This window comes from Cyprinodon variegatus, unplaced genomic scaffold (assembly GCF_000732505.1).
Source record: "Cyprinodon variegatus isolate N-32 unplaced genomic scaffold, C_variegatus-1.0 Scaffold103, whole genome shotgun sequence".
Lineage (NCBI taxonomy): Eukaryota > Metazoa > Chordata > Actinopteri > Cyprinodontiformes > Cyprinodontidae > Cyprinodon > Cyprinodon variegatus.
The window spans coordinates 1,440,963-1,466,164 of record NW_015150556.1 but is presented as its reverse complement, the minus strand read 5'-3'; the positions used below and the strand labels follow the sequence as shown (position 1 = coordinate 1,466,164).

At 35.8% G+C, this 25,202-nt stretch overlaps 1 protein-coding gene across 2 annotated transcripts in view; it reads left to right on the top strand.

Annotated features, from left to right (window-relative positions):
- LOC107084551 (drebrin-like protein A) overlaps positions 1–21,005 on the top strand; it is a 43,616-nt gene extending 22,611 nt beyond the window's left edge. The window contains exons 4-17 of one of the 2 annotated variants that reach the window (XM_015374450.1): positions 2,274–2,348; positions 10,190–10,333; positions 10,518–10,595; positions 10,735–10,886; positions 12,947–13,001; positions 13,301–13,375; positions 13,526–13,634; positions 13,778–14,284; positions 15,207–15,764; positions 15,845–15,943; positions 16,027–16,148; positions 19,743–19,794; positions 19,910–20,046; positions 20,175–21,005. In XM_015374450.1, coding sequence (XP_015229936.1) covers positions 2,274–2,348; positions 10,190–10,333; positions 10,518–10,595; positions 10,735–10,886; positions 12,947–13,001; positions 13,301–13,375; positions 13,526–13,634; positions 13,778–14,284; positions 15,207–15,764; positions 15,845–15,943; positions 16,027–16,148; positions 19,743–19,794; positions 19,910–20,046 — 2,163 coding nt within the window. In that variant the 3' untranslated portion in view covers positions 20,175–21,005. Of the gene's footprint in view, positions 1–2,273; positions 2,349–10,189; positions 10,334–10,517; positions 10,596–10,734; positions 10,887–12,946; positions 13,002–13,300; positions 13,376–13,525; positions 13,635–13,777; positions 14,285–15,206; positions 15,765–15,844; positions 15,944–16,026; positions 16,149–19,742; positions 19,795–19,909 lie in introns of both variants that reach the window. The other variant, XM_015374449.1, reaches the window with a different exon arrangement.
- Positions 21,006–25,202: the final 4,197 nt, after the last annotated feature.

Sequence of the window (25,202 nt, the reverse complement as noted above, 5' to 3'; positions counted from 1 at the left end):
GAATTTTTTTTTTTTTGCTACAACATAAACTTAGAGAATTAATGCTGATACAAACACTTGCAAGTTTTACTTGTTTAACTGCCCTGATAACTTTTTACCTTTGTCACCTAACTTTTTACCTTTTTTTTCCTTTTTAACTTTTTAAAACTTTTTTAAATTTAATTTACAGTAGGTCATACATTATTTGAAGACCAATCTAAGTGGTCAAAGCCCAAAAAAACGTGCACAGTACAACCACATAGCAGCTTTTTTTGTTGAAAGACTGGATATAAATCTTGTGCTTCTAGACCTTACTGAATGATGGGGCATGCAGGGGTATGCAACATGTACTATAAAAGGTTCAAGCTTTTTAGGAGCAGACTAGAGATTTGTGAGCAATTTCTGATCTTCTGGCGCTAAAGAGCTCTAATTTGTTTATAGCAATTCAAGTTTATATCAATTCCAGTATAATAACTTTTGAACAGTCTCTCAGAGTGCTTCCTTTAGCCTTCATGCTTTGTACATCAATGCATTTTTATTTTAGGAGAAGAGTTTTAATCAGAATGGATACATGGAAGAGCACTTGTGGTTTTACATTTTTAATACAATGACAACAACTTAAGGTCTTTATTTAGCCTCTTATGTTAGTAATTAGCTGAATAAGCATAGTTACTATTACTATCTGTCGAAAATCTGTCTGTATTCTCTGGATAAAGAAGAGCCTTACACAAACTTCTTATGTTTCCAAACCTAGGATGATAAAGAAAGTCCAGAAAAAGATAAGAAAAGGGATATTGCGAAACATTTTTATCATATGCTTCAGATTTCCTTTGATCATGTCTTGATCCTTCCTAGGAAAGTTTTTGGTATGTTTGATATTAAGCGAGTATCCCAGCTGTTAACTGTTGAAACACTTTCTTTGCTTACAGAACTGACCCAAGGATGTAAGGAAAAGGACATTTATTTGGGTTTCCTCATCAAACTGTTAGGACTAACATCTATCAGCCTAAAAATCTTCATAAACTTTTAATAAGATTATCCCATCCTGGACTTTTCTTCAGGTTTTGGTAAAAGGAATGTTTGAAACAAAGGGTGATAGAATGTTGATGCTGAAAATAAATCATTGTGATTGACTGATATATTTATATCACTTATGTACAATGTACAGCACTACAATATAAATCATGTTGAATAATGGTAAAGGTTAGGTTTTAATGACTATAGTTAAAGTAACAAATAAATGCAATTTTTCGTTAGCATGATTATTTGAGAATACCAGATTATTTGTAAATCTCAGCATATATTTTTAGAGTTAGATATAATTTGTTTTATTTTTAGTAGTTGCAAAACACCTTTACTGAGATCTGCTTTTTGTATAGGAACACAAACAAAAACTAATACCACATACAGTACTGCAGTCGGGTATACATCACTCCATGGATATCTACCCTTACTGTTTTGCCTAAAGCATAGCCTAGTTTGTTTATGCCTTGGGTAGGCGCTGATCATCTTGTGACTTTATCATTTTGGTCTTTTGTTTGCCAATTTATTTGAGCATGACATGGAGCTGCATGTGGCAAGACTTTTTGCACTGACTGTGAGTGAATTCTTATCCACCAGAGAGAGATGTTCTCAGTTAGATTTTTGAAATATTACTACCATGTAACATTGCACTCATTATGTAATTAACTTTTTTTTTACCTACACAGTATAATATATATACAAACAGGATGTGCTTACCTTAGTTAGAACATACTTTCTCATATTTTAGGTGGGAAGTAACGGGATGAATAGGAAATCTGGTTTAATACAAGTTTCAGAGTCAAAGTATATGTAAGCAAGTTTGATTTTACATAAGGTTTTAGCATTTAAAGTTACTCCTAAAAAAATCCATCAAAAAATGTATCCATTAGGAGAATTAAATAATGAATAGTTGGTTCTAACAGTAGTAAAAAAGGACAAATTCCCTCCACATAGATATAAAATGGCTGTGTGAATTTTTAAAATGATGCCCTTGCCTAGATCCACCTTTGCTGGCTTAGTTTTTCATAACTTTCAGGAAAATATATCATGCTAAATATATTTTCAGGATACGTCTCATTAACTCTTCAATTCTTGTCGTAGATATCTCAAACTGTGGTACAAGTCTAACCTTTCAAACAACAAATGAAGGAAACAGAATGTCATTTGACATTATTTTCAGTCTAACTCTCCCGTCTGTTTTTCCCTTGTCTTTTTTTCCTAAGAGGCTTATGACATGTATGTAAATATATACATCCTGTCTTTGTTTGCAGGTCGGCCAAAATGTGGATGAATACAGGAGAAATGAGTGTGCCACCCACATTCCAGCCATCAAACACTTCTTTAAGGTATTTAGTCTCAAGATAATGAATAATCTATCACCTTTATAATCATAATTTTTTCTCATAGCAAGTTAATTTTATGCAAGAGAAAATATTAACCTTCTACATTACCCTTGAACTGTGGGCTTCACTCTCAAAATGCTATATTTATACTCAGTAGTTTACTTAGTATTGTTTTGAGAGCTTCCTGTTCTCAGTCCCCTTCCTGCTCTATTGGTGTCTTGGTGCTGTCTGTGTTCACCACAACCGGAAGGTTTCTGTTGAGTCTGAAGCAAAAAGTTCATTTTTTGTGATGAAGCATTAAGTCTTCAATCAACTTTACAATCTTACTTGTTTCTAAGGGGATAAACTCTGCCCTTTGTCTTATTGTTATTTAACTCCCAACAGACGTCTTTTAACTGTTGCCTGGATATTGCTGGTTTCCATATAAAGGCATCTCCCCATCAACAGCAGAGGCATCTGTGGAATGTTTGTTAAATTATTTATTTTTTTTTTTTTGTGACAAGTCTCGAAGATTTTGGGAGCCAAAAAGACTCCCCAACCCTACAGAGATTTTTTTTATGTGTGCACTCAGATTTTATAAATTCTAATTTTAGATTTTAGAAAACTGTAGAAAAAAATGTTGCGTGGTAAACATAGAAAAGACCAGTTTAAATCAGCTCTGTTTCTGTGAACTGGGAAAAAATTTGAACTCTGACCTCCCCAAATACTCACACTTGTAACAGCTGGACTCGAGTCACAGCAACACCTGAAAGTTGGTGCTTTAACTGCTTTAGCTATTTTTCTCAGTTAACACCATATAAAGAGTTTTTGGATTTAACATTTTCTGGTTTTAAGGTCTGTATCTAAACTCGAACACTAAGGATATGATTTGTATGTTGGCCTGAAGACTTTACTTGATTTTAATTGAAACTGAATCAGACTTAAAAACAACATACTTTGCAGTAAACTTCATTGCCATGCATATGGGTCCCATTTGCAAAATTATCTTGACCTCTACACAGCAGTGGTGATGGATATGTGAAGAATCCTGTTTTTTTTCTCTGATGCAATACAGCATTTTTTTTTACGATTTGGACCACTGAATCATTTTTCCTGTTTTTCTCAAGTGAGTTAGTCATGGACAAAACACATAATTCACTGGTGAACAATTCATTAAATTGAATGATGCCACTCCATATACATTTTTTTTAATAGTGTGTATTGGTTCATTTGTGTGTTTTATGGTTTTGGTGATATATTAAGAATATTTAAAAGTTAACTTGATAGTCATTTTAATTGATGTGGTTTATTTCTGCTTACCTATTCGATCCCATATCCATAACATAACAGCGAAAGTTCTGAAGAGATTTAGAATTGGCATGATGGGAGGTTGGCCGGTTGATATTGGATACCAAATAAATCCTTTATCTTTGAAGACATGGAAATATGAAAATGGGCTCGACAAAAGATTTCAAAGAGTACGACAAGAATTTACCTTTGATGTTTTAACAGCAAGGTCTAGAAATTGTCAATCCTTCCTGGTCTTCAGCGGCCAGCATTGCAACATCAGTGTGTCCAATATTTACTTACATTGCAAAGCATGATTTGGAGTGCAGTCAGTTTTGCCATACCTTACAACAACCCACCAAGCAAAAATTGGTCGAAATTACATTGAAAAGATGACATCATTTAAGTCCAAACGACATCTACATTTGGTTGACAAATGAAAGGTGAAATGCTACAATTTTCAGATCATTAAGAAAAAAAAAAGAGGATGTTGAAAACCCAGTTCGTAACATCATTTCAACATCTATTATTGGACTAGGTTGGACAAAATCAGCACCACCAAACAAAGCCAAAATTCAACACCTATTTCTGTACTAAATCAACACTATGACAGACCGACCAGATTTAGTCTAAACACCAGCGTGTAAATGACGTCTGTTTTTTTGAGGGGTTAACATCATGTAGAATATGGTGAACTGCTAGAGTGTGATAGTTTAGGCAGTGTTTTACTTAGCATAGGTCCTGCCATTTACTGTAAGGGTGTAAAAATCATCTTTATATTAAAGGAGAAGTTCGGTTTTTTACACTTTAAGCCCATTTTCTGTAGTGTCCAGGATGAAATCGAATGATCGACACCAAATGTTTGACAATTGCTCCTGTCTCTGCTTTTTGGCTCATTTAGAATCCACCCCTGGCTGCTTTAGAATGGCTAGCATAGAGCATGTCCGATAATGTCCTTAAAACAACCTTAAACGTTCTTTTTTTAAAATATGCTACTCACCGTGTCGTCAGCGCTGTTCAATGACGTTCCAAAAAAAGTTTCGTGAAGAAAAAACGTTCCTGTAGTGTTTTATTTAGCGTTTTGTAAATCCCATTGAGTTCTGTTGGAATAGTCAATATTCCGCTGCCACCGGAAACGGAAATGGAGCCTGTTTACACAGTTGTAGTCTTTTCGCTTCACTCTGTGTACTCCGACGTCGAGAATCAAGAATCCACCTTTCGTATTCCATTTTCAGAGTTTTTTAAAGTGTTTAACAGAGACGTTAGCACCTCGACGTCGGAGTACACAGAGTGAAGCGAAAAGACTACAACTGTGTAAACAGGCCCCATTTCCGTTTCCGGTGGCAGCGGAATATTGACTATTCCTACAGAACTCAATGGGATTTACAAAATGCTAAATAAAACACTACAGGAACGTTTTTTCTTTACGAAACTTTTTTTGGAACGTCATTGAACAGCGCTGACGACACGGTGAGTAGCATATTTAAAAAAGAGAACGTTTAAGGTTGTTTTAAGGACATTATCGGACATGCTCTATGCTAGCCATTCTAAAGCAGCCAGGGGGTGATTCTAAATGAGCCAAAAAGCAGAGACAGGAGCAATTGTCAAACTTTTGGTGTCGATCATTCGATTTCATCCTGGACACTACAGAAAATGGGCTTAAAGTGTAAAAAACCGAACTTCTCCTTTAAGCCACATCGACATCAAGCATACATCTCTGTTATTAGAACATTAGTCTCAGTCATTTCAGGTTAGAAAACAAACTAGGGATGCAACTAACAATTATTTGCATATTGAATAATCTGTCGATTATTTTTTGGATTAATACGGTAATTGAATAGCCAAAGGTTCCTTAAAGAAGACTTTGTAAGCAATTAAACTAGGAGAAACTAAAATGTTTCACTTGAGGAGGATAGAGTGTATTGACTGATGAACATTTTTTATTTTGTATATTTGCTGATGAAGATTCTCAGTCATCCAGGTCATAGTCATTCTGTAAAAGTTTAAAAAACAATCCACTGGACTTGGTTTCCAAGATTTGAAGACGTTTCGCTACCTCTCCAGGAAGCTTTCTCAATTCAAATGTCTGGATCTGCAGTGAGTTTGAGTCTATATTAAGACTCAAATCTTGGAAACCAAGTCCAGTGGATTGTTTTTTAAACTTTTACAGAATATTTTGTATATTGTTTGAACTAAACTAAATGTATATATTTTTTTTACAATCTTGGTATAATTACTGCTTTAATTGGGTTGTTCTGTCAGCTATTGCCATGTTTTTGAGTCTCTATATCCCATTTAGCAATTAATCAATATCTTAATTAGTTGACAATTATTTAAACTGTCCATTGTATCTCCACCCTTAACCAGATTGTTTCAGCTCTAAAACAAACATTACCACTCAACCAAATATCAATCATCTGATGTAAAAACTGCAAGAAATTATAAAACTTAGTTTAATAGTTTCTTTTTACCACTTTACCATTTTTTGTTAAAGACAGAATGAAACTGCAGCAAATCATTGTGAGTTTCTAAGAACATATGTGATTAATATGCTAAAACAAATTCCCACAAAAATCTTACCACTGCATCTGGTAGTATTAACATATATAAATGTCAACACACTAAAATGCATACATTCTAAACTTACCTGATCCTTCCTAAACTCTGAATGACCTGGCTTGACATCATCTAATTCAAGTCTCTACTTTATGACATGGCATAATATGCCTTTTCAGAATCGTAAGAGCTGACTAAATTGCCTTAGTGGGCTGGATTCAGCCATCAGGACTCCAGTTTATTAACACACATGAAGTAGTTGTTAATATAACACAAACCCCCTACCTGAATACTGTTCCAGACTACAAAAAGCAAAAATGGTATATGAAAAGTTTGATTCACCAACTCTTAGTTCAAACCAGTATCTGTGGTAAATACCCGACATGCAGGACTTACAGGACTTGATGCAAATGCTGCTTACATATCGGTGCAAGATACCACAGCAACTCTTCAGGTGTCTAACAAGAGTCCGTGCCATGATGACTCAGGCCTGTTTTGGCATTAAATAGGGATCATCACATTAGGTTGTCATAATGTCATGCCTTATTTGGACTCACTGAAATGTTACTAAGTGAAAGAAGTGGAGGATAGAATTTAATGAGTGATTTTCAAAACTAATGTTCTGGAAAAATCACATTATTTGGGGTCTCAGACTCTGCAACCTTGCAGACACTTGACATATACATACTTTTAGTGTCATGCTGGCTCTTAGTGGGTCAGTACTGATGATTGTCAACATAGTTAATGAGAAATCTTACATGTGCTTACAAAGTAATGCATAGGCTACTATTTGGCTTAGTAATGTATGAGGAACTGTGGCTGTAGTGGAATATTTTGATGAGTAGATGATATGCATGTTTCATACAGCATGACATTGTCTCTTTCAAAAGATCTGCTTTGAGACTAAATTCCCTCCTGGCCTTTCAGTGACATGCAAGCTAAACCTTTTGGATAGACTTCATAACGCACACTGATTAATGATATAATTAAAGGATGAAAGATTATTTCTTAGACTCTTGTCAGCCACTTCTTTGTGTTTTTTTCCCCCATTTATTTAACTTGAGTACTTTTTTCTCTTTTTTCATTCCTCTTTTTTGTAAACCTTAGTTAGGCTTTCTGGCAATCTGTGCTGCATGTCTGAGCTGGCACTAAGTAGGTTTTGTTGAGGCGAGTCTGCAGCTGCTGACTTGGTTCTGTTACAAGCTGAAGTCTGAAGTGGCATTGGCTTATGAAAACTAAATCTGAATGGAGGGCAGGGATATAAATTGCTTTAGGATTTTGGCTAAGAAAACATGGATAAGTTAGGTTTTATGCTTGAGTCTTTATGAAATATTAGATGGTAAGTAAACAGGATTGGGGAGTTGGATTTAAAAAGTAAAGACTATATGCTATAATTAAATGTATATTAGTTTGCAAAATTATTTACATCTTTCAACCACAGATTTTAGTATATTTTCGCAAAGTAACACTTGATTGTGAATTAGAATACATGTGAATGTGAAGAATACATAGCTCTAAATTTTGATACAAAAAACCCTGGAATAGTGTTTGTTTCATCTTTTACTTTAATACATCATACATTCACTATATACTAGATAAATGGATTGTCTTTTACATTTTTTTGCATAATTTGTACTCTCTATTAAGAAAATACTGCTCCAAGTTAAATTAATTGCTTGAATTGGTAACAAGTATCTAAATTAGATTTTTTCCCCAACGTAATGAATTTATTTTTAACTTATATATATGATAAATTAAGTTGGAATGGCATTTTCTTTTCAGAAATGATTTGTAGTTTCCTGCCACACAAGAATGGTTTTTAGATTTGATCCACTAAAGCGTAATGGTGGCCTTGCTTATTCCACCCTAAGCCTGTTTTAATGAGTGAATGGAATACTTTACTTTTGAAACTTACTAGATAGATTTAACTAGCTCCTCATTTGATTTTAATTATACTTGCACTATTATACTTAGTACATTTATACTTAGTACATTTAATTCCATTCATATTGTCCAGTACTTCAGAACAGTTGCAAAGAAAGCAATTTAATGACATGATGGTACAACCAGATGCTGATAGGTGGTACGGTTAAAACTGCTCTTTACTTTTAAAGAGCTACAGTTTAAAAGTATCACATTAGTCTTAATTTAGATATTTATTCATGGCCACTACAAAGGTTTCATGTATCCAGCACAGCATCAGTATCACAAATATGCAAGTTAATGTGTTTTGTCTGATTGATAATTCTTATATATCAGGTCGTTCACTTACTGAATTACTGTAAATATAATACAGAGCAAGTTGTCAGTTTTTGGGCAAAAACTCTATTGTTTTTTTTCCCTGGCAAATATCAAAATTCATCCCTGGCACAAAGGAATCTGGATCTGTTGCTGAAAATTTTTGGATTGTCCTTTTTCTCCCTGTCAGCTCTGTGGACTCCTTGTCTGGTCCATGTGCCAAGGCTGCGCAGTTTGCATTGACAGAAAGATTGATATGGATTGCACGCTATAGTGACGCTTATTATGAGGCACACTGAAAGCTCTGTTCAGTGTCAGAGTTGTCAGTCAGATAAAGCTGTGCTCCTGTAGGAGGTTGGCAGGCATCGCCCTCGTGAACAAGCCTGGAATTATGCTCTCAGCAAAAATTATTCTAAAGTCCTTTGCACACTCAGATTCCCGCATGAAAACAAAGACATGATGTTGAAACATCTAAATGCTCTCAGTATTAGTCCGTCAATAGGTTTTGTTTCAGCCTTTTTGTCTTTTTTTTTCAAATATCCTTAAAGGATCCAGCTCTGGGCTGAATATTAGACAGTTAAAATAAGATGCTCCTACTAAGTGTTCTAGGTTGTATAAAAAAAAAAAAAAAAAAAAAAAAATCAAATGTAGGGTGCCTTCACATAGTCAATAATCTGATATAATTTAGGGCTGGGTAAAGTGTCTTAAAAATATATCCTTAATTTTTTCCTACCAAATCTAATTAATCATTAATTTTTTCTCTCTTAAAGGTTTAGTGGGGGATTTTCACGAATACCTGACTAAAAAAAAAAAAAATGTGTACCAGCTCCCGATAGAGAATACTTATTAAACATGTGCAAGAGTGTGAACGAGCCCATTTCTCCTCATGCACAGTCTGTTTAAAAGTTTCTGTTTGAATCGCTCATACAAGCTTACTTTCCCAAAGAAGATTGGCAATTTTTCTACCATTTCAGACTCATCACCGGTAATTGAAAACGGCAAATATATCACCAGAATTATAAACAATTAGCAGGACCACTTTTGATGATCCACCCGGAAAAGGAACATCCTCCACTATACCTTTAAGTTTCATCATAAAAAATACATACACATACTATTTTCCAAAAATCTTTAGTATCATCTTGTCTAGTAGGTGACCTTAATTTGAAGGCAACATAATTCAAGCTGTGACACAAACAACACTAAATGGTTGCAGCTAGTGGTATTAAACAGTGAACTAGTTTATTAGTTATACAAAAAATGCTGAGCTAGAAGGAGTGTGTTGGTGATAAATAAATCCAGATCTACCTAAAGTGTAATTGTCATTGCCAAAATGTGGTCAATCAATACAATTATAAAAAAAAAACACCTCAAAATACCCTACTAAAAAGATTTACATTTACATTTTCTGTTCCGATGTATTGCTTCCTTGAATATTTTCTCAATATTTCTGGCCCCTAGACTTCTAATTTCCTTTCTTTCCCTATTTGCAATCCATAGCCCAGGCATGCATTTTTGTTCTCACGCTTCAGTCTTTGCTGGTCTTTTCTCTCTCAGTCTTTACAGCTGAAGGGGTTGCACAACTGTTTGGCTCCAAGTTTTCATAACTCAGTGTTAGAAGTAATATCAGACTGAGTGAAACTCCACAAGGCTTGTGTACGATAGCATTTCATCTGTGAGTGTGTGAACAGAGGGACTGCAGAGCAGCATGTTAGAATTTAATGTAATTAACAACTGTCTTACTTCAATCATTTTGTTTTTATTCTTTGCCCTCTATGTTTCAGGAAGCACATGCTTTTATTAGTGCAGAAAAGTCGGAGGATGTGACAGAGGAGAGGGTGAGAGCTGAGCTGAGCAAGGCTCAGACTCAAGCTCCCATGCAGTGGGTGAGGAGAAGTTCCAGGTCTACTAACAAGGAGGAAATTGTGGTGAGTTTCCTGCAGTACCTCATCTTTCCATTAGATGGAGACACAGCATCTCATTTAAGAAATGAAACAGTTTGAGACTGGGGGGAAGCACTTCAATTTTGCTTCCAGCTTGCCTGTTACATGAAACCAAATCTTTTTAGGTGTCATACTCATTATTTTGGTATCATTTTCTTTCTTGTTTCAGGGTACAAACTACAGAAAAACCAATGCTGCAATGGAAATGAGACTAATTAACAGAGACTCCTTCTGGGCACGTGCAGAAGTAGGTCCAAATACATGCAAACATGTTATTTTGATTTAATACAATACGGCAAAGAAAATATATAAAACAGAAAAGCTAAATATGTAGTGCTAATATGTGCTAAAATGCATGTTGTTTTGTTATTGTTTGTGTTTTTCAGCGTGAAGAGGAAGAGCGTAAAGAGGAGGAGAAAAGAAGGGCTGCAGAGGAGAGACGTCGCCTTGAAAGAGAGAGGATTCTAAAGGAGCGAAGGGATGCAGAAGAGAGAGACAGAAAAATGAATGAAAAACTTCAGATGATTGAGGAGCAAAGGTTTGAACACTACATGCAATGCTGTGCTCCTTATAAGAACTAGTTTTGCATTGAATTCACACAGGGTAAAAGCAGCAGTTGTTAAAGCGTGTGAATTTTCAAGTAAATCAGTGACAAGGGAACCCTTGATATACAAGTGCATCTCAGAAAATTAGATTATTGTTCAAAAGTTCAATGTTCTTATCACTCATTTAGAAAGTGAAACTCAAATGGATTGTTACAACTTCAAACCTCAAGTGTCTCATTTGTAAGTGCCACTCTGCAACCAGAGATACCATTAGAAACATTGGCTTATGGGAGAAACAACTGGCCTCTTGCAGGGTGATTATCAGTCCTCAGTTCAGATCAAAACTTTTTAATAAAAGTAAGTTTACATTTTATTAAAAAAAAACTGAGTCTGGAGGAACAGTATAGAGGCACATAATCTATGTCAACTTCAGTCATGTTGTCCCACACATCAAAACAGTGTCGCGCATTTAAATGGGTCAAATTACGAACAAGAAAATCACTCAGAGAGCGCAGGACTCCAGCAAGCAGCAAATTCTGCCTTATATTGTGACATTTACCTATTGCTGAAACTTGCATGTCTGGATCATGACTTTTGGATTCCAATGCTGAGGCTAATAGGGACTGCTGCCATCCTCTGGTTCAGGGGGGACTGCTTGTCTCCTCCATAAATCACTATCTCATAATATTAAAGAATCCTATAAAAAACAATGGATAATGTAATGGATGTAATGGATTGTTTAAAAAAAATGTAATAAAAAACCTGTCTGTAACTTTTCAAGATATCCTTTAAATAGACAGAGGGACAAACACAAACAAAGTCTCTTAAAAACATAACCTCCTGGACAGGGGTCAAAAGTCACAGGAGCATATCCTTAATGCAAAGAAAGTAGAGCTGCAGTGCTTGTTACAGAGCTTTGCCAGTGGCCCATGTTAAGACCAATCTGCTCACAATGCTCTTAAAACAGAACAGGTAATGGACTTTATTGCAAAACTATGATTACTATGTTTAGAAAAAAAAAATACAGCCACAATGAAGAATGTGCAACCTTTATAACAGGGTGAGGCCAGTGAAAGGTGATTTTCAGAGAGCTTCTTGTAAAGTTATAAGTGTCATAAGCATCCTAGTTAGTCCAGTCAGCATATTATTATTCTTTGTGGAAATGGATGCTTTGGAGCAGTTCATGCTTCCTGACAAGCTTTATGCAGATGCTGACTTGATCTTTCAGAAGGACTTGGCTCCTGCCCACCCTGCAAAAAACACCAAAATCTTTCCTTTCACTTACTTAATTTTGTTTTTAAGAGTGAACTGAAAACCTATTCATTTAAGAAAACATTTTAATTCTAGTAGATTAAGGGTTGTTTTATGACCATGTCTTTTGTGACTGTATATGTAGTTTAGTTATATTGTAATTTTGTGAAGCACTTGGTGACCCCTATGTCTGTAAAAGGTGTTATATTTTTAAACATTGCTTACATACCTACAAAATCTGCTTGCATAACCCTGGTGTTACTGGGCTTTATAATCCAGAAAACGTACCTGTCAAGCTGTGAGGACTCCAGACCCAACAAAGCAGATGACCTAAAGAGTTCTATCCAAGCAACCTGGGCTTGCGTTAAAATTTAGGGGTGCCCACCCTTATCACCTCCATGTCATGATGCATTGATGCAGTAATTAATTCAACAGAAGGCCTAAACAAGTATTGACTGTATCAGAAGGAACCCATTTACCATCAGCATACAATTTTGTTTTATTTTATATTTTTGTCATATATAGTCTAATTTTCTGAGACAGTGATTTGGGGGTTTTCCTTATCTGTAAGCCATAGTATTCAAAATCTCTAGAAATAAAGGTATAAAATATTCAACTCTGTTTGACGAATCAAAATTATATATGAGTTTCTGAAATTTTTAAAAACTTTTGAACACTATCCTAGTTTCTTAAAATGTACTTGTATAATAAGCTGCAGTTTAAATATTGAAAGAAACCTGTATATAAGATCACTGTGAACTTTATTTTCTCAGAGGCTTTTTTATTTAAAATATCTTGATAGACGGAAACAGAGGGAAGAAGAAGAGGAGATGCGGAAAAAGGAGAAATTAAGATGGGTAAGTTAAAAATGTTTTTTCTACAAAATGTTTTTCATGACAGATAATAAATGTTGTATATGTTATTATTTCAAGGAAATGGTGTAAAGTTTTACATTTGACATAAAATACTGATAAAGGAAACACTGAAGTCTGATTTACGGGAAAATCCTTTCCCAAGAAGTTTAAATTAAGACCTTTAAATGTTCTGGCAGATATTGCTGTTAATATGCAGTGGATAAAAAAACAGAGTAGCCAAAAAGCTTTAAGTGTTGCAGAAAAATCTATCATCATAAATCCTCTACTTTTCTGACTGTCAGGAACAGCAACAAAGGGAACACGAAGAAGTTATGAGGGCTCGTCTTAGAAGAAGTGAATCCATAGAGAAAGCTGCTGTAAGTTATTCCTACAAGATGATTATTTGTTAAACACTGTAACTCCTTGGTGACTAACGTGACTTGGAAGCCTTCTTTGTTCTAAGAGGGCTTGCACTTTTTCTTATCTTTCAGCACTATATACTTCTTGTTGTGTATTTTGACCTATAGGAAGCAGCAGCATTAGTGTCGCAGCGCTCCATGAATCCCAGAGAGTTCTTCAGACAACTGTCATCTTCGTCATCACAGAGCCCCACCAGTCCTGGATCATCCCGCAGTGGTACAATGGAAGCTTTTTTCTTTTTTTCTTAAGCCAGAAATCCTTTATAAAACCCAATAATCTTTCAGGCATCAGAATGTTGTGATCTTGCATGTCCGACTTAAGTTATTTTTGGAAAAGATAACAGAGTTGTTTCTCTGCAGGAAAACCATTCAGACGGTACCAACGCAGTCTGACGGATACAGCATTTATCTTTTCAAAATCAGAAGACAGTGCAGGATGTTCTCCGCACACGTCTCCACTGGTCTCTCCCTTCTCAAGAGCTCCTCCGTCCCCAGTTTTCCGGGCCATGTCTCCCCCCAGAACCCCAGATTTTCAACCGGTCACCTTACCACAGAAGCCCAGAAGCCCCATGACGCCACCAACATCCCCAGTTCGATCTGCTCCCCCAGTTTCGGCTCTGCCCAGTGTTCCACGAAGTAGCGACCGAGTTAAGGCTGCAGCTGAACTGGAAGCTTCAGAACCAACAGAACCTTCTGCGCCTCCAGCTTCCCCTAGCCTACTAAAGTCTTTGTCCCCCAGTTCAATAAATGAAAACCTCCCTCAGTTTCTTTCAGAGTCTGTGCCACCCTCAGATTTAATGAATACAACCGATGCAGATCAGCATGAGCCTTCACAGGTTCTAACAGACCCTCTTCTGCTGAACACAGGTAAGGATTACATTTTTTTCTCCAATTAAAGTCCATCAGAGAATTTATGTATGTTAGAACATATATTTGACGGTATTCTTGAGTTTCACTACATCTTACCATGTCACAACTGGACGCTTAAACTAGGTTCCCTGTTCATGCATAAGGAAGCTTTCCCACAGCATAGTGCTGCCACTCCCCTGTTTCACAATGGGGATGGTATGTTCAGGGTTACACAGTTATGGAAAACAATATGACCCTGTGTTTAACTTTAGCTAGCACTTCCTGTGGCTTTTAGCAATTGTATTCTTCTTCTCCTTTAGCTGCTATTTAATGCTACCCTTATCCAGCCCTTATCAATTAGGTTTTTAGCTGCACCACACCCTTTCATTTTTCACATCATAAATCAAAGATGCTTTTTTTTTTTTACAACCTATCACAAATTTACATTTATTCCTCCTATACTCAACTGGCCTTTTATTATCCTTAGCCTTTATTATTCCCTGCTTAACCAATAGTCTCTGAATGCCCTCACAGAGCATTGGAGCCTTATGCTGAGATCACAATAACGACTAGCTATGCAATATTTACTAAAACATAACCTTTAAAGAAAATTTGTTGCTGTGGATTTTATTAGATATCAGATTAAAAGGGGCTGAATATAAGGCCGCACTCTTCAGAAATATAAAAAGGGTGCACACCATTTTAATTATTCATAGCCTCTCACATAAAGTACTAATTACAAACATTATAAATTGCAGTTGTATTGTGATAACACAATAAAAATATATATTTTTGCAAGGCAGTCTAAAATGGTTATGAAATTGCAACTTAATTTGAGGCATAACAAACTCCCTACCACAGACACAGCAGTACTCTAATTAACAAATAGTCATTTAATGCCCTCTTTTATTTATAATTGTATAATTGTTCCAATTAACAGAATTTAACACACCATGCCTCGTAAACAAGCTGGTCTCAGACTCTAGCTTCAAAGTACAAGCTGTACTGGTGGAAGCAGATGAGGAAGAGGATCTACAGGAGGAGGAGGAGGAGGAGCAGAGAGATGAACCTGAAACAAAACCAGAGGTGGAATCTGTCACTAATGAACCAACTGGGATTGAAATGGATCAAGTAGATAAAGAACAAATGCAAGACGTGACAAGAGATGAGGAGGAGGAGAAAAAGGAGGTGGACAAGGATAAAGAGTTTGAAGAAGAGGGTATGGATGGGGAACTTGAAGAAGTGGAAAATAAAGAGAAGCAGGAGGAGGAGAGTAAGGAGGATCAGCACGAGATGGAGGATAAGAAGGAACTCGACAGGGATGAGGAGGCGTCGGTGGGATCAAAACATAAAACTGATCCTTCATCCCTGGTACAGCCAGCAGAGACGCCCCAGGTTGAAGAGAAGGCAGAGAAAGACGAAGAAGAGAACATTCATTCAGGAGTCAACCAGACTCCTACTGAGCTATCAGAGGAAGAAGAAGATGAAGCAGAAACAGGTAGTGTTTGTTTCCCAACATTCTGAATCATTCCAAATATCTGCAGTTATATTCTGATCCATTTTATCTCATTGTTATAGACCTTGAACCAGTTTGCCAAGATGTCAAAAATGTCAACATTCTCCCATCAACCAATGGGATGACAAATGGTGATTGCACCCAAGAGGAAAATTACACAGGTTCTAGCATTCTTTTTCATTTTCTTCCAGTTTACATCCCTAGTTGAACTGTTCTGAATAGTTTCCTTTCTATTTTGCATCAGTGAGCTCTTTGAGTCCAACTAACACAGACGGCAGGATATCTGAGTCTCCTGACTGCTACAGATCCGCAGAAGAGGAAGAAAATGACGAAGAGGAGCAACAGCTCTCCAAAAATGGACAAGAGGTGTTGTTTTCTAAATATATTTTGTGTTTTTATTCAGATAAACTTTCTATGAGCCAGCAATTGGAGTGCAAAAGCTTAAACAGTCACACAGTGATGACTTTAAGACCTTTAATGCTATTATCCTAAAAGGGGAAACATACATGTAGTTTTATATTAGTATAGTGGTATCTGTAGTTTAGAGAGGCTTTCTTGGATTAAACACTGTTTTTACATACATCTTGGCAACATTTTAAGAACCAAAGGCCTCCCTTATAGTTGTAGTGATACCTTACAATGATTTTTAGACAGATGCATATTATGTGCAAATAATGCACATGAATCCTTTGCATGTTTTAGTGGCAATTTCACAAAATAAACGGCTCAAGTTCAAATTTATTATGGCTGATATTTCTATGGCAGCCCATCTTTAACTATAGAACCCAGAAAAACTAGAAGGAAGGAATGGTGGATGAATGGACAAAAGAGAAAGACTAAGATTGGGTTAAAGAATAAAGGACGTTCACAAAGAGAAAGAGAAGAATGACAAGAATGAAAGGAGAAAAAGACGGAAGGACACAATGGGAAAAGAACAGAAAGTTTCAATCAAGCATTCTTTGTTTCAGACACTGTCTGTCCATAGAAAAACAAAGACAGGAACACATAACAAAAAACTTTAAACACGACAATCCTCGTAGGCACATTCTCCAGTGACTACAATAACAAGAGGTGTATCTGATGCTACTTTCAAACAATTATTTCAATTTTTGAGTCCTCAACAAACAATATTTTGTGCAAAAAGCTGACTGGCACATCTAGAAAGGGACCTTCAATAGAATCAGAGCATTTACCCTTATACGTCTAATTATTTTTTAACGTTCAAGATGGTATCTGGAAAACACTTGTACAGCTACATATTCTGATCATTTACGCACTAGAATAAAGATGATTTTTCACAATGCATTTTTTAAGGTAATACATCAAGGTGGGATAAAATGTACTTCATTAAAAACAGTATTTAGGCATAAAATGTAGTGACGGTGGCCGTTATTGGATGGCCTGATGAATTTATAAGTTTGCATCTTTAAATAAAATGAGCAGTCTATGATAATTATGATTATCAGGTTTATTTTAACGCATATGTCTGAAAAAAATCGTAAGAAAATATTTAAAATAAATGTCACAACTTTATTAGAATTTAGAAACAAGAGCTGTATCTGTTCTTCAAGCAAACTTGACTTTTACTTTTCCTTTGCAGATTTTCTGTAATATTTAAAGTAAATATTAATATTGAATCATTTTAGGAGAACAAAAAATCCTCACTCGCATTAGCAACATTAGAATGTTAGCACACATCCAATCCATCCATCCATCCATCCATCCATCCATCCATCCATCCATCCATCCATCCATCCATCCATCCATCCATCCATCCATCCATCTTATCCTGCTTCATCCATCATGGTTGTAAACATCATAGTCATCCATCAGCTGGGGTAAACCCTGGACAGGTCACCATTCTGTTGCAGATGTTAGCACCCTCTCAGTATTAATAACAATACAGAAGAAAGATCAAAATCACAAGCCCAAACAATCAGCCACTTTCACATCTGGATTTTCCAAGTTTTAATTGAAGCTCAATACTAACAAACACATTTTAACAGGAAAAAGTCAGATTTTCAAAGGATGAGTCCTTTACGATTGAAAGACTGTATAATTCAATCTAGTAGTTAGATGAGATTTTTTCTGAGCTACTATTCTCTGCTGGTGATATATGCTTTGGATCTTTGTAATACTGTTGATCTATCCATGACCAGTGTTGATAGAATCAGCGTTAGATAATAACAGCGTTACTAACTGTTTATATGTTTTGTTCACAAAGTAATATAATTTCTTTTCACATATTGGTAATGCTCTTATGTCATTTGCAAATTAATGCAGCATGTTACTGCAACTACATCAATCAAATAGAATTTTCATATAGCACTTTTTCTGCATCTTGAAGAGATTTTTACTGCAGTTTGGGCATGGATGAGCAGGGAGCTAAGATATGCATACATAAAGCTGATTGGCTGAAGAGTTTAAATGTGGGCGGGTGTTTAGCAGGCCTTGAACACAGACTGAAAGGAGAGATGATGGTGGAGAGCTACTGATTCAATGACATTGTTCCGAAGGAAAGCACTCTCCATAGACAAAGGCTAAATATTCCTGTGATTTGCTTATTATGTGCTGGAAGAAAGACTCTATATCGTTGCTTAGAAGCAGCTGTTACATAAAGAAGCTCCTCATTGCTGACTGACAGCCCCTTGGTTTAATCAAGACATGTTCCTTATTCTACTCGTCTTATACTGATTTCACTTTTATGGCTTTCGTTCTGGTTCTTTGCACACAGAAAACTGGGATGATATATTTGTATTATTCATTTATTTATGTTTTTGGATTAGTATAACCCCCAAATAATTCTACTGCAAAGCAATTTTTTTAATGTAATTGCTGAAAAAGCATAACTTTTAAGCTTCATAGCTATTTTATAGCAAGTTAATGTAAATGTGAAAAAAATGTAAAGTGCTAAAACATCTTATTGTTCTTTTATTACAAACGAAAAACAAAATCACATCTACATGAATATATTGCAACTCACTTGACCAGCCACACACACCAAAATGGTGCAGGTTAGTATTCAATGTTTCCAGAAATGTTGTCCTTTTAAATAATTATCTAATTCAACAATATATTCTATAATTAAAGCTTCTGTTGTATTTAAAGTTCTACTTACATGATGGATAAATTCTCTCACTTAAATTCATTTAAGATCATAAAAAACGTAACTGCATATTTACTTTGATGAGGAATTGGTTATATTTATTCAGCAGAGTGAGTACTACTTACTTTTTTTAAAGTAATGTTCCCTAGAGTGTCCATGATCCATCTTCAAGGTCCTAACCAAGGCCAGGTGTTCCACATCTATTAATTAGTGGCTCCATTTGTTTTTTTTTTCATTCCTGTATGATCACTGTGTGGCCTTAATGGATAACCAGTCTGACGCCAGTTCTTTACCTCCATGTTTGACAGCAGGGGAGGTACAGCTTTTCTGCTCTTAGAAATATGATCAAAAGTGATTATGTGACAAGTGAGAGAAAAAAAACAAACTGTTAAGTTTTTTTTTAAGGTATAGGAAAAGGGAAATTTTTGTGCCTGGTGTCAGAATTCTTGTTGGGTTATAGGGGAAAAACATTTATTACACACGATCAATGGCAAACCAGTTTTTAAATCTGAAATTTTGTTTTATTATTTAGGTGTCAAAATTCTAAAGGGGACAAACTTACAAATTGTGTATGGGATCAAAAAGTTATTTTAATGTATATTTCTGAGATATTCTGCTTTTGGACAGATAAGGATGAATGCTGTATATCATGATTTAATGGCACAGGTTCTAACATACCATGCTGGGAAAAAGTTGCAAGAACTTTTAACTGAACCATCTGTGACAGTTTTCTTCGAAGCAATATAACTTTTCTCTTGAATGTGTCATGTTAGCTGAGCAAGAAATGCATCATGTCATGATTATAGCCTTTTTTTTTTTTGTTTTTTCATTTAAAATTTTCCTGTCCACCCCAGGATTTATCCGAGCGACATATGTGCGTCCGAGCTCTGTATGACTACCAGGCAGGTAAGCTGCCATTTGGAGGATAATTACCACACATGTGCACTTAAAGTGCCTCCGTTTTGCAGTAATTACACTGTGATTATCTGGTCCTCACCATGTTATCTTGTGGTTCCCACAGAGGACGAATCCGAGATCTCCTTTGAACCGGGTGACATCATAAGGGACGTGGAGACGGTGGACAAAGCCTGGTGGAGGGGGTGGAGCAAAGACGGTCGTCAGGGTTTATTCCCCGCTAATTACGTGGAGACCATATAGGCAGGCAGAGGCACTCTATACGTACACTTACACACACATTCACACACTCAGGGACACACATCCTATCTCGTTTCTGCATGTTTTTACCTTAATCCTCCCACTGAAACTTTATGCTCTCTTTTCTGTAGGAAGAATAAAGAAACATGAGGCTCCTTGTTCCGAAGAAAGCATGGAGTAAAGTTTGACTCTTTATTTTGATGTTTTTTTTTTTTTTGGAGAAAAACACAAGTATGCAGAAATTACCCAGCCTTATTTTTTATGGGTGAAATAGTAAAGACCTTTTCCTGGACCAAAATAACTTATTTTCTTTTAACATGCAGTTGAAATGGGGGATTGGGGGGGTGGAGATGCAGATGATAGGAAACTTGCTTTTCTTCTAAGTAACAAACATGTTTTAACTGCAGTGCTCCTTTTTGATCCTCACATATAACAAGCATACCTTTGCTCACCATTCGTACCCATATACCAGGTACCATCTTTGTAATCATCATCTTGTGTCTCTTCCATTATTTTGGAGCGCTGTATTTGCTACTGACATACATTGCAGGTTAATTAACCAAACCAGAGCAAGAAACTGAACAAAATGATAAAAAAAAGTGAAAAATGATGTTGATTTTCTCTTCTGTTAAACTTCTGTATGGATTCTGTGTGTTCCATTGTTGATACCCTGCATTACATTTGGTCCCTTGTCTTCTTTCCTAGAATTTAACAGTGTAATTCATAATGTCAACAGATTTCAAGTGCATCATTACTACACTGTATATAAGAATTTATACAGAAAACGTAAATTCTTAGTTCACATGTTTATATGTCCTATGCTTATTTTATTTGCCATTTCTTTTTGTATTTACTTAAAACTTACAAATACAGCTTTTATGCACTTAAATGTCTTCTTAATGTTTCTGTTTGTCTTTATCGTCATTGTTATGGCATTAAAAAAAACAAGCAAAATTTGCAAATCAAGTGTTAAATCATTTTTTCATCATCAGTTTATTATCACGGGTACATCATTTTTATGATGATGTACCTGTTCAGACATCGGCAAAGACTCCACATCCATGTCTTTATATGATGAATATATTTGTATGACGCTACTACAAAATCTTTCAATTAGCAGCCAATACGATCAACAGCAACAGACATAGGGTTTTAATCAAATAGTTTTAAATCTAATGTGAGCTGAATTAAATTTTTTACAACTGTTTGTTTACAACTAACAACAGGTGAATAATACTGCCTTAACAACAATGAACAACATTTAAATATCAAAATGTGTCTTTTTAAGGCTTTTATGGCTTTTACAGTTTTATTTGTGTAAAAATGTTTATTTGCAGATCAAGCATTACACTGTTTTAGGATATCTCTTTTAGGTAAATACCATATTTTTGAAGGCAGTCCTTACGCAGTACCATTTGGTTTTACATTTATAATTATCATAGTCTTAACTTCATTGGTAAAGAGCTCCAATTCTAAAAATGAAAATCAGTAGCAATATTTGTGAATATTTTTAAAATGAACCATGATTTAGGGTGCTGTCATATTAATTCCTATTTTGTATGGTTGGGTATTAAAATTGCTTCATGCTATTAAAAAATGTTTCTCACTTACTAGCAGTACTTATGTGACGTTTTCACTGTAGATTTCAATGGGGCTTTCCAAGTGGGATGGAGGGTATATGGGCTCCACAGGGTTAATTCATTGGCTACGTTGAATTAGTTTTGAATATATATCATTATATTTTGTATTCTATTAAAGCAATAGTTAACTCACTGCTGATGTGCCTATTACTATAGAGGTAAAGAAGTAAATTAAACAAAGTGACACTAAGCCAAATAAACTTTATGGGACTTCTCTGCAATCTATTACATAGAACCATTCCGAAAAAAAGACAAGGAGGAAAATAAAGTTTGTTTTTATAACCTTGTACAAATTCAAAATCATTATTAATATGGTCATCAAAAACCGCCAAAGCTGAAACAAATTGCTGTACATGAAAGATAAGACAATGAAAAAACCAAAAACATTACAGTGGGTTAATAAAGCCAAGAATGCAGCTATAAAACATGTAGAATAAAAATATTAACATGACAGAGTAATGAAACAGATACAATTATTAATAAAAGAGGGTAAATGAAGAAAAGAAAATAAATGAAAATAGAACGTCTCAGTGGGGTTGAAAATCATTGTGGAAAGATACATTTTAAAAATGGCCTGTGTAGGGGCATCTAACGTGTGATGGCAATGCGTTCCATAACTTGGAGTCCTGATAGAGACCTCTAAGCTCCTGTTGGTTGGGGATAACCAGGAGAAGTTGGTCAGTGGGCCCGAGTTGCCGAGCAGGAACTGAAATTTGGAAGAGCTTGGATTTCAAAATGAACTCTAATATACAACATACTTGATGGACTAACGCACCAAACAGAGACCACTGGTCTTGTTTCTGGTTAGAGACTCTTCTCTGCTTTCTCAGTGTATCACTGCCGATGAAAACATTTCACTAACAGCCTTTGTTTTGGATTCAGCCTTGAATCAGTTGAGATTTACCCATCAAATTTCAGCTGTGTGCCAGTTTATCAATGATCACTGTATCACCTGTTTTACTACTTTTTAAGCCGATGTTAAGGCGAAAGATGTTTTATAAAGTATTTCTATTTAGTATTTTGGTATGATGGTTTTGTTTGTTTTTTTGGAATGCAGTAGAGGAGGTTAAAGGCGTCCAAAATATTTGCTTTGGGTGTACCTTAAAAGAAAATGTAACCATAATAGAGATGCAGTGCTACATTTTATTTAAAAAAAATAAAAATAAATAAAATATGGAAAAAGCAGACCAAAGTTATATTAATTGCATTGAAAGTGTTAAAAATGTCAACACATGCCAGTGACTGAACAAAGCTACATTATATTTAGTTCTCACTCTGCTTACCCTTTGCACTAATTCTCACACAGCACATCAGCTCGTACGTGTAATATTCTTCTGGCACCTATAGGTGGAGACATTGCCTTTTCCAATTTGCTGCTGACATTATGAAGATAAAACTGCCTGTATTGAGCAGATTCCTCAGGACAAAAGGCAAAATATTTTGACAGGCAGAGAGGGGGCTCATTGTTAGGCACATTTCAGGAGCAGGAAATCCTGACATTCCCAAAGCTAAAAATTGCTAATGCTTCTAAACCTTAAACAGGATTTTCCCCTGAGGTAATGATGATTGATTGGATATGACATTAATATTTCTTAACCGTGCACCTTTAATACTTCTAGGGTGGCTAGGTTACGCTCTTGTAGTGCCAGTTCAATAATAGTGTTTGGCAGACGCGCTTCTGTTCTGGAATAGAGAGGTAATGTTTGACATGGGTCTCATCCTGCTCCAACTGATGCCTGTTGACAGATTGACTAAGTCTATCCAGGAAGACCGTTCTATCAAAGTTATCCAAGAAGGTTAATCATCAGCGATATGTGTAAAGAAGTGATGAGCCACTTATGAAATTTTAATTGCTTGTGGTAGAGAAGTCTGGGAAAAGTTAAAAGAAATAGTGATTAGAGCTTACGAATAGCAACATAAGGACAATTCATACATTTCATGACAAGAGTGATGACAGTGTAATTATTAATTTGCGTTTTAAACTGAAAAAATAGAGGTAAACAGCCTCATCGGTTATTTCCTCACGTTTATTACTTTGCTCTGTACTTCTTCTGATGGTCATTCTCACAGTTCAAGAGATCCCTTGTCTGATCTAATTAAGCAGACTGATATGGAGGCACCAGCTAATGTGCCAGTCAAATTTCCATTCCCCTTTTTGTCTTAAGGCTGTTCTTTGCTTCAGTGACCCTCATCAGTAACAAAAACCTTTTGACTGTGGCTTTAAACCAACAGAGGAGACCACCCCTCTTGACTTTCCCCTTTATCTGTTCTTTAACTGACAGACACTATCTGACCAGCGGAGGGCTGACAAGTGTGGGATGGCCGAGGTGACATAGCGGTAGGGAAGTGCCACTCATTGTGGTGTTATCAGCACAGTGGCAATGACAGAAAGCTAATCTGACCTGGCTGCTGATGGCTTGTGGCTTATTGGCTAGGTTTCGGGCTCTAAAGCAGATTCTGGCATTGTGCCTAGACATTTACAGGGAAGGATGAGCTGAAAACACGTGCAGCCATGTGAAACACACACATACATGTGCACCAAATTGACAACGCCCACCATTCGGAGACCTCTGTTTTAGAAAACTCTAGCCCGTCAGTCAAACTTATATCTTGGCAAAAAGTTTTGTAATTGATTTTCTGTTGAGGGTAGAAGCCTTTTTAAATATAGGAAAAGAAATCTTGTCTCAGCACCATGGTTACTTTCACATCATCTCTGCATCACAGTTGAGAGCTGCCATGTCGGTAAGAGCTTTACATAGTGTACCCTTATCACTGGCTTGAATGTCCTATACTTTTAGAGCTTTCTAATGTTTTTTAAACACTTTTTACTTTTAAACCAACATATCACTTAAGGGTGCTGTGGTTATATAGTAACATTTTTTTTTTTTCAGCTTTAGTGCAACATATTTCTATTTGTTGATGTAATTTCAATTAATCAGCTTTCAAACATGGTCCTCCAAGTGTTAACATAAGGACCTATTATATATTTGTTATGGTAGCCTGCTTTATTAAGTCCAAAACTATTTGTATTGTGTATCAGTAATCATTATGTTTGAATATACAGTTTTGTTCAAGCTTAAGCATCCTGTAATGTATCATTTTCATATACTTTTTGTGATTGTAGGAAAACAGATCATTTTTCCATGATTGGAGACGTGCCAGTCTGCATCGGCTACATCATGAACTTGTCAGATTAAGAGCATTTTCTTAGTTGGTATTCTCTTAGTCCACATACTGTATGAATTACATTCAGGGGCTTTTGGGTTTAGTGTCGTGACTATTTAATCTTAACTGAGGTTAATGGAAGTTGACTTAAAACAGATGTTTTCGATACAATGATGTTTGCAAGTAGCAAAAACATCTCAAAGCTCATCTTGGAACACATAAAGCAGCCTTAAATTTAGTTTCTGGAATGGCCCTGACATCCCCCTGTTGAAAATTAATGGACTACGCTTAAATGCCGGGCTGGTAAAACGAACTAAATTAGATGAGCTTAACCACTTCTGCCAAGCTGAGTGG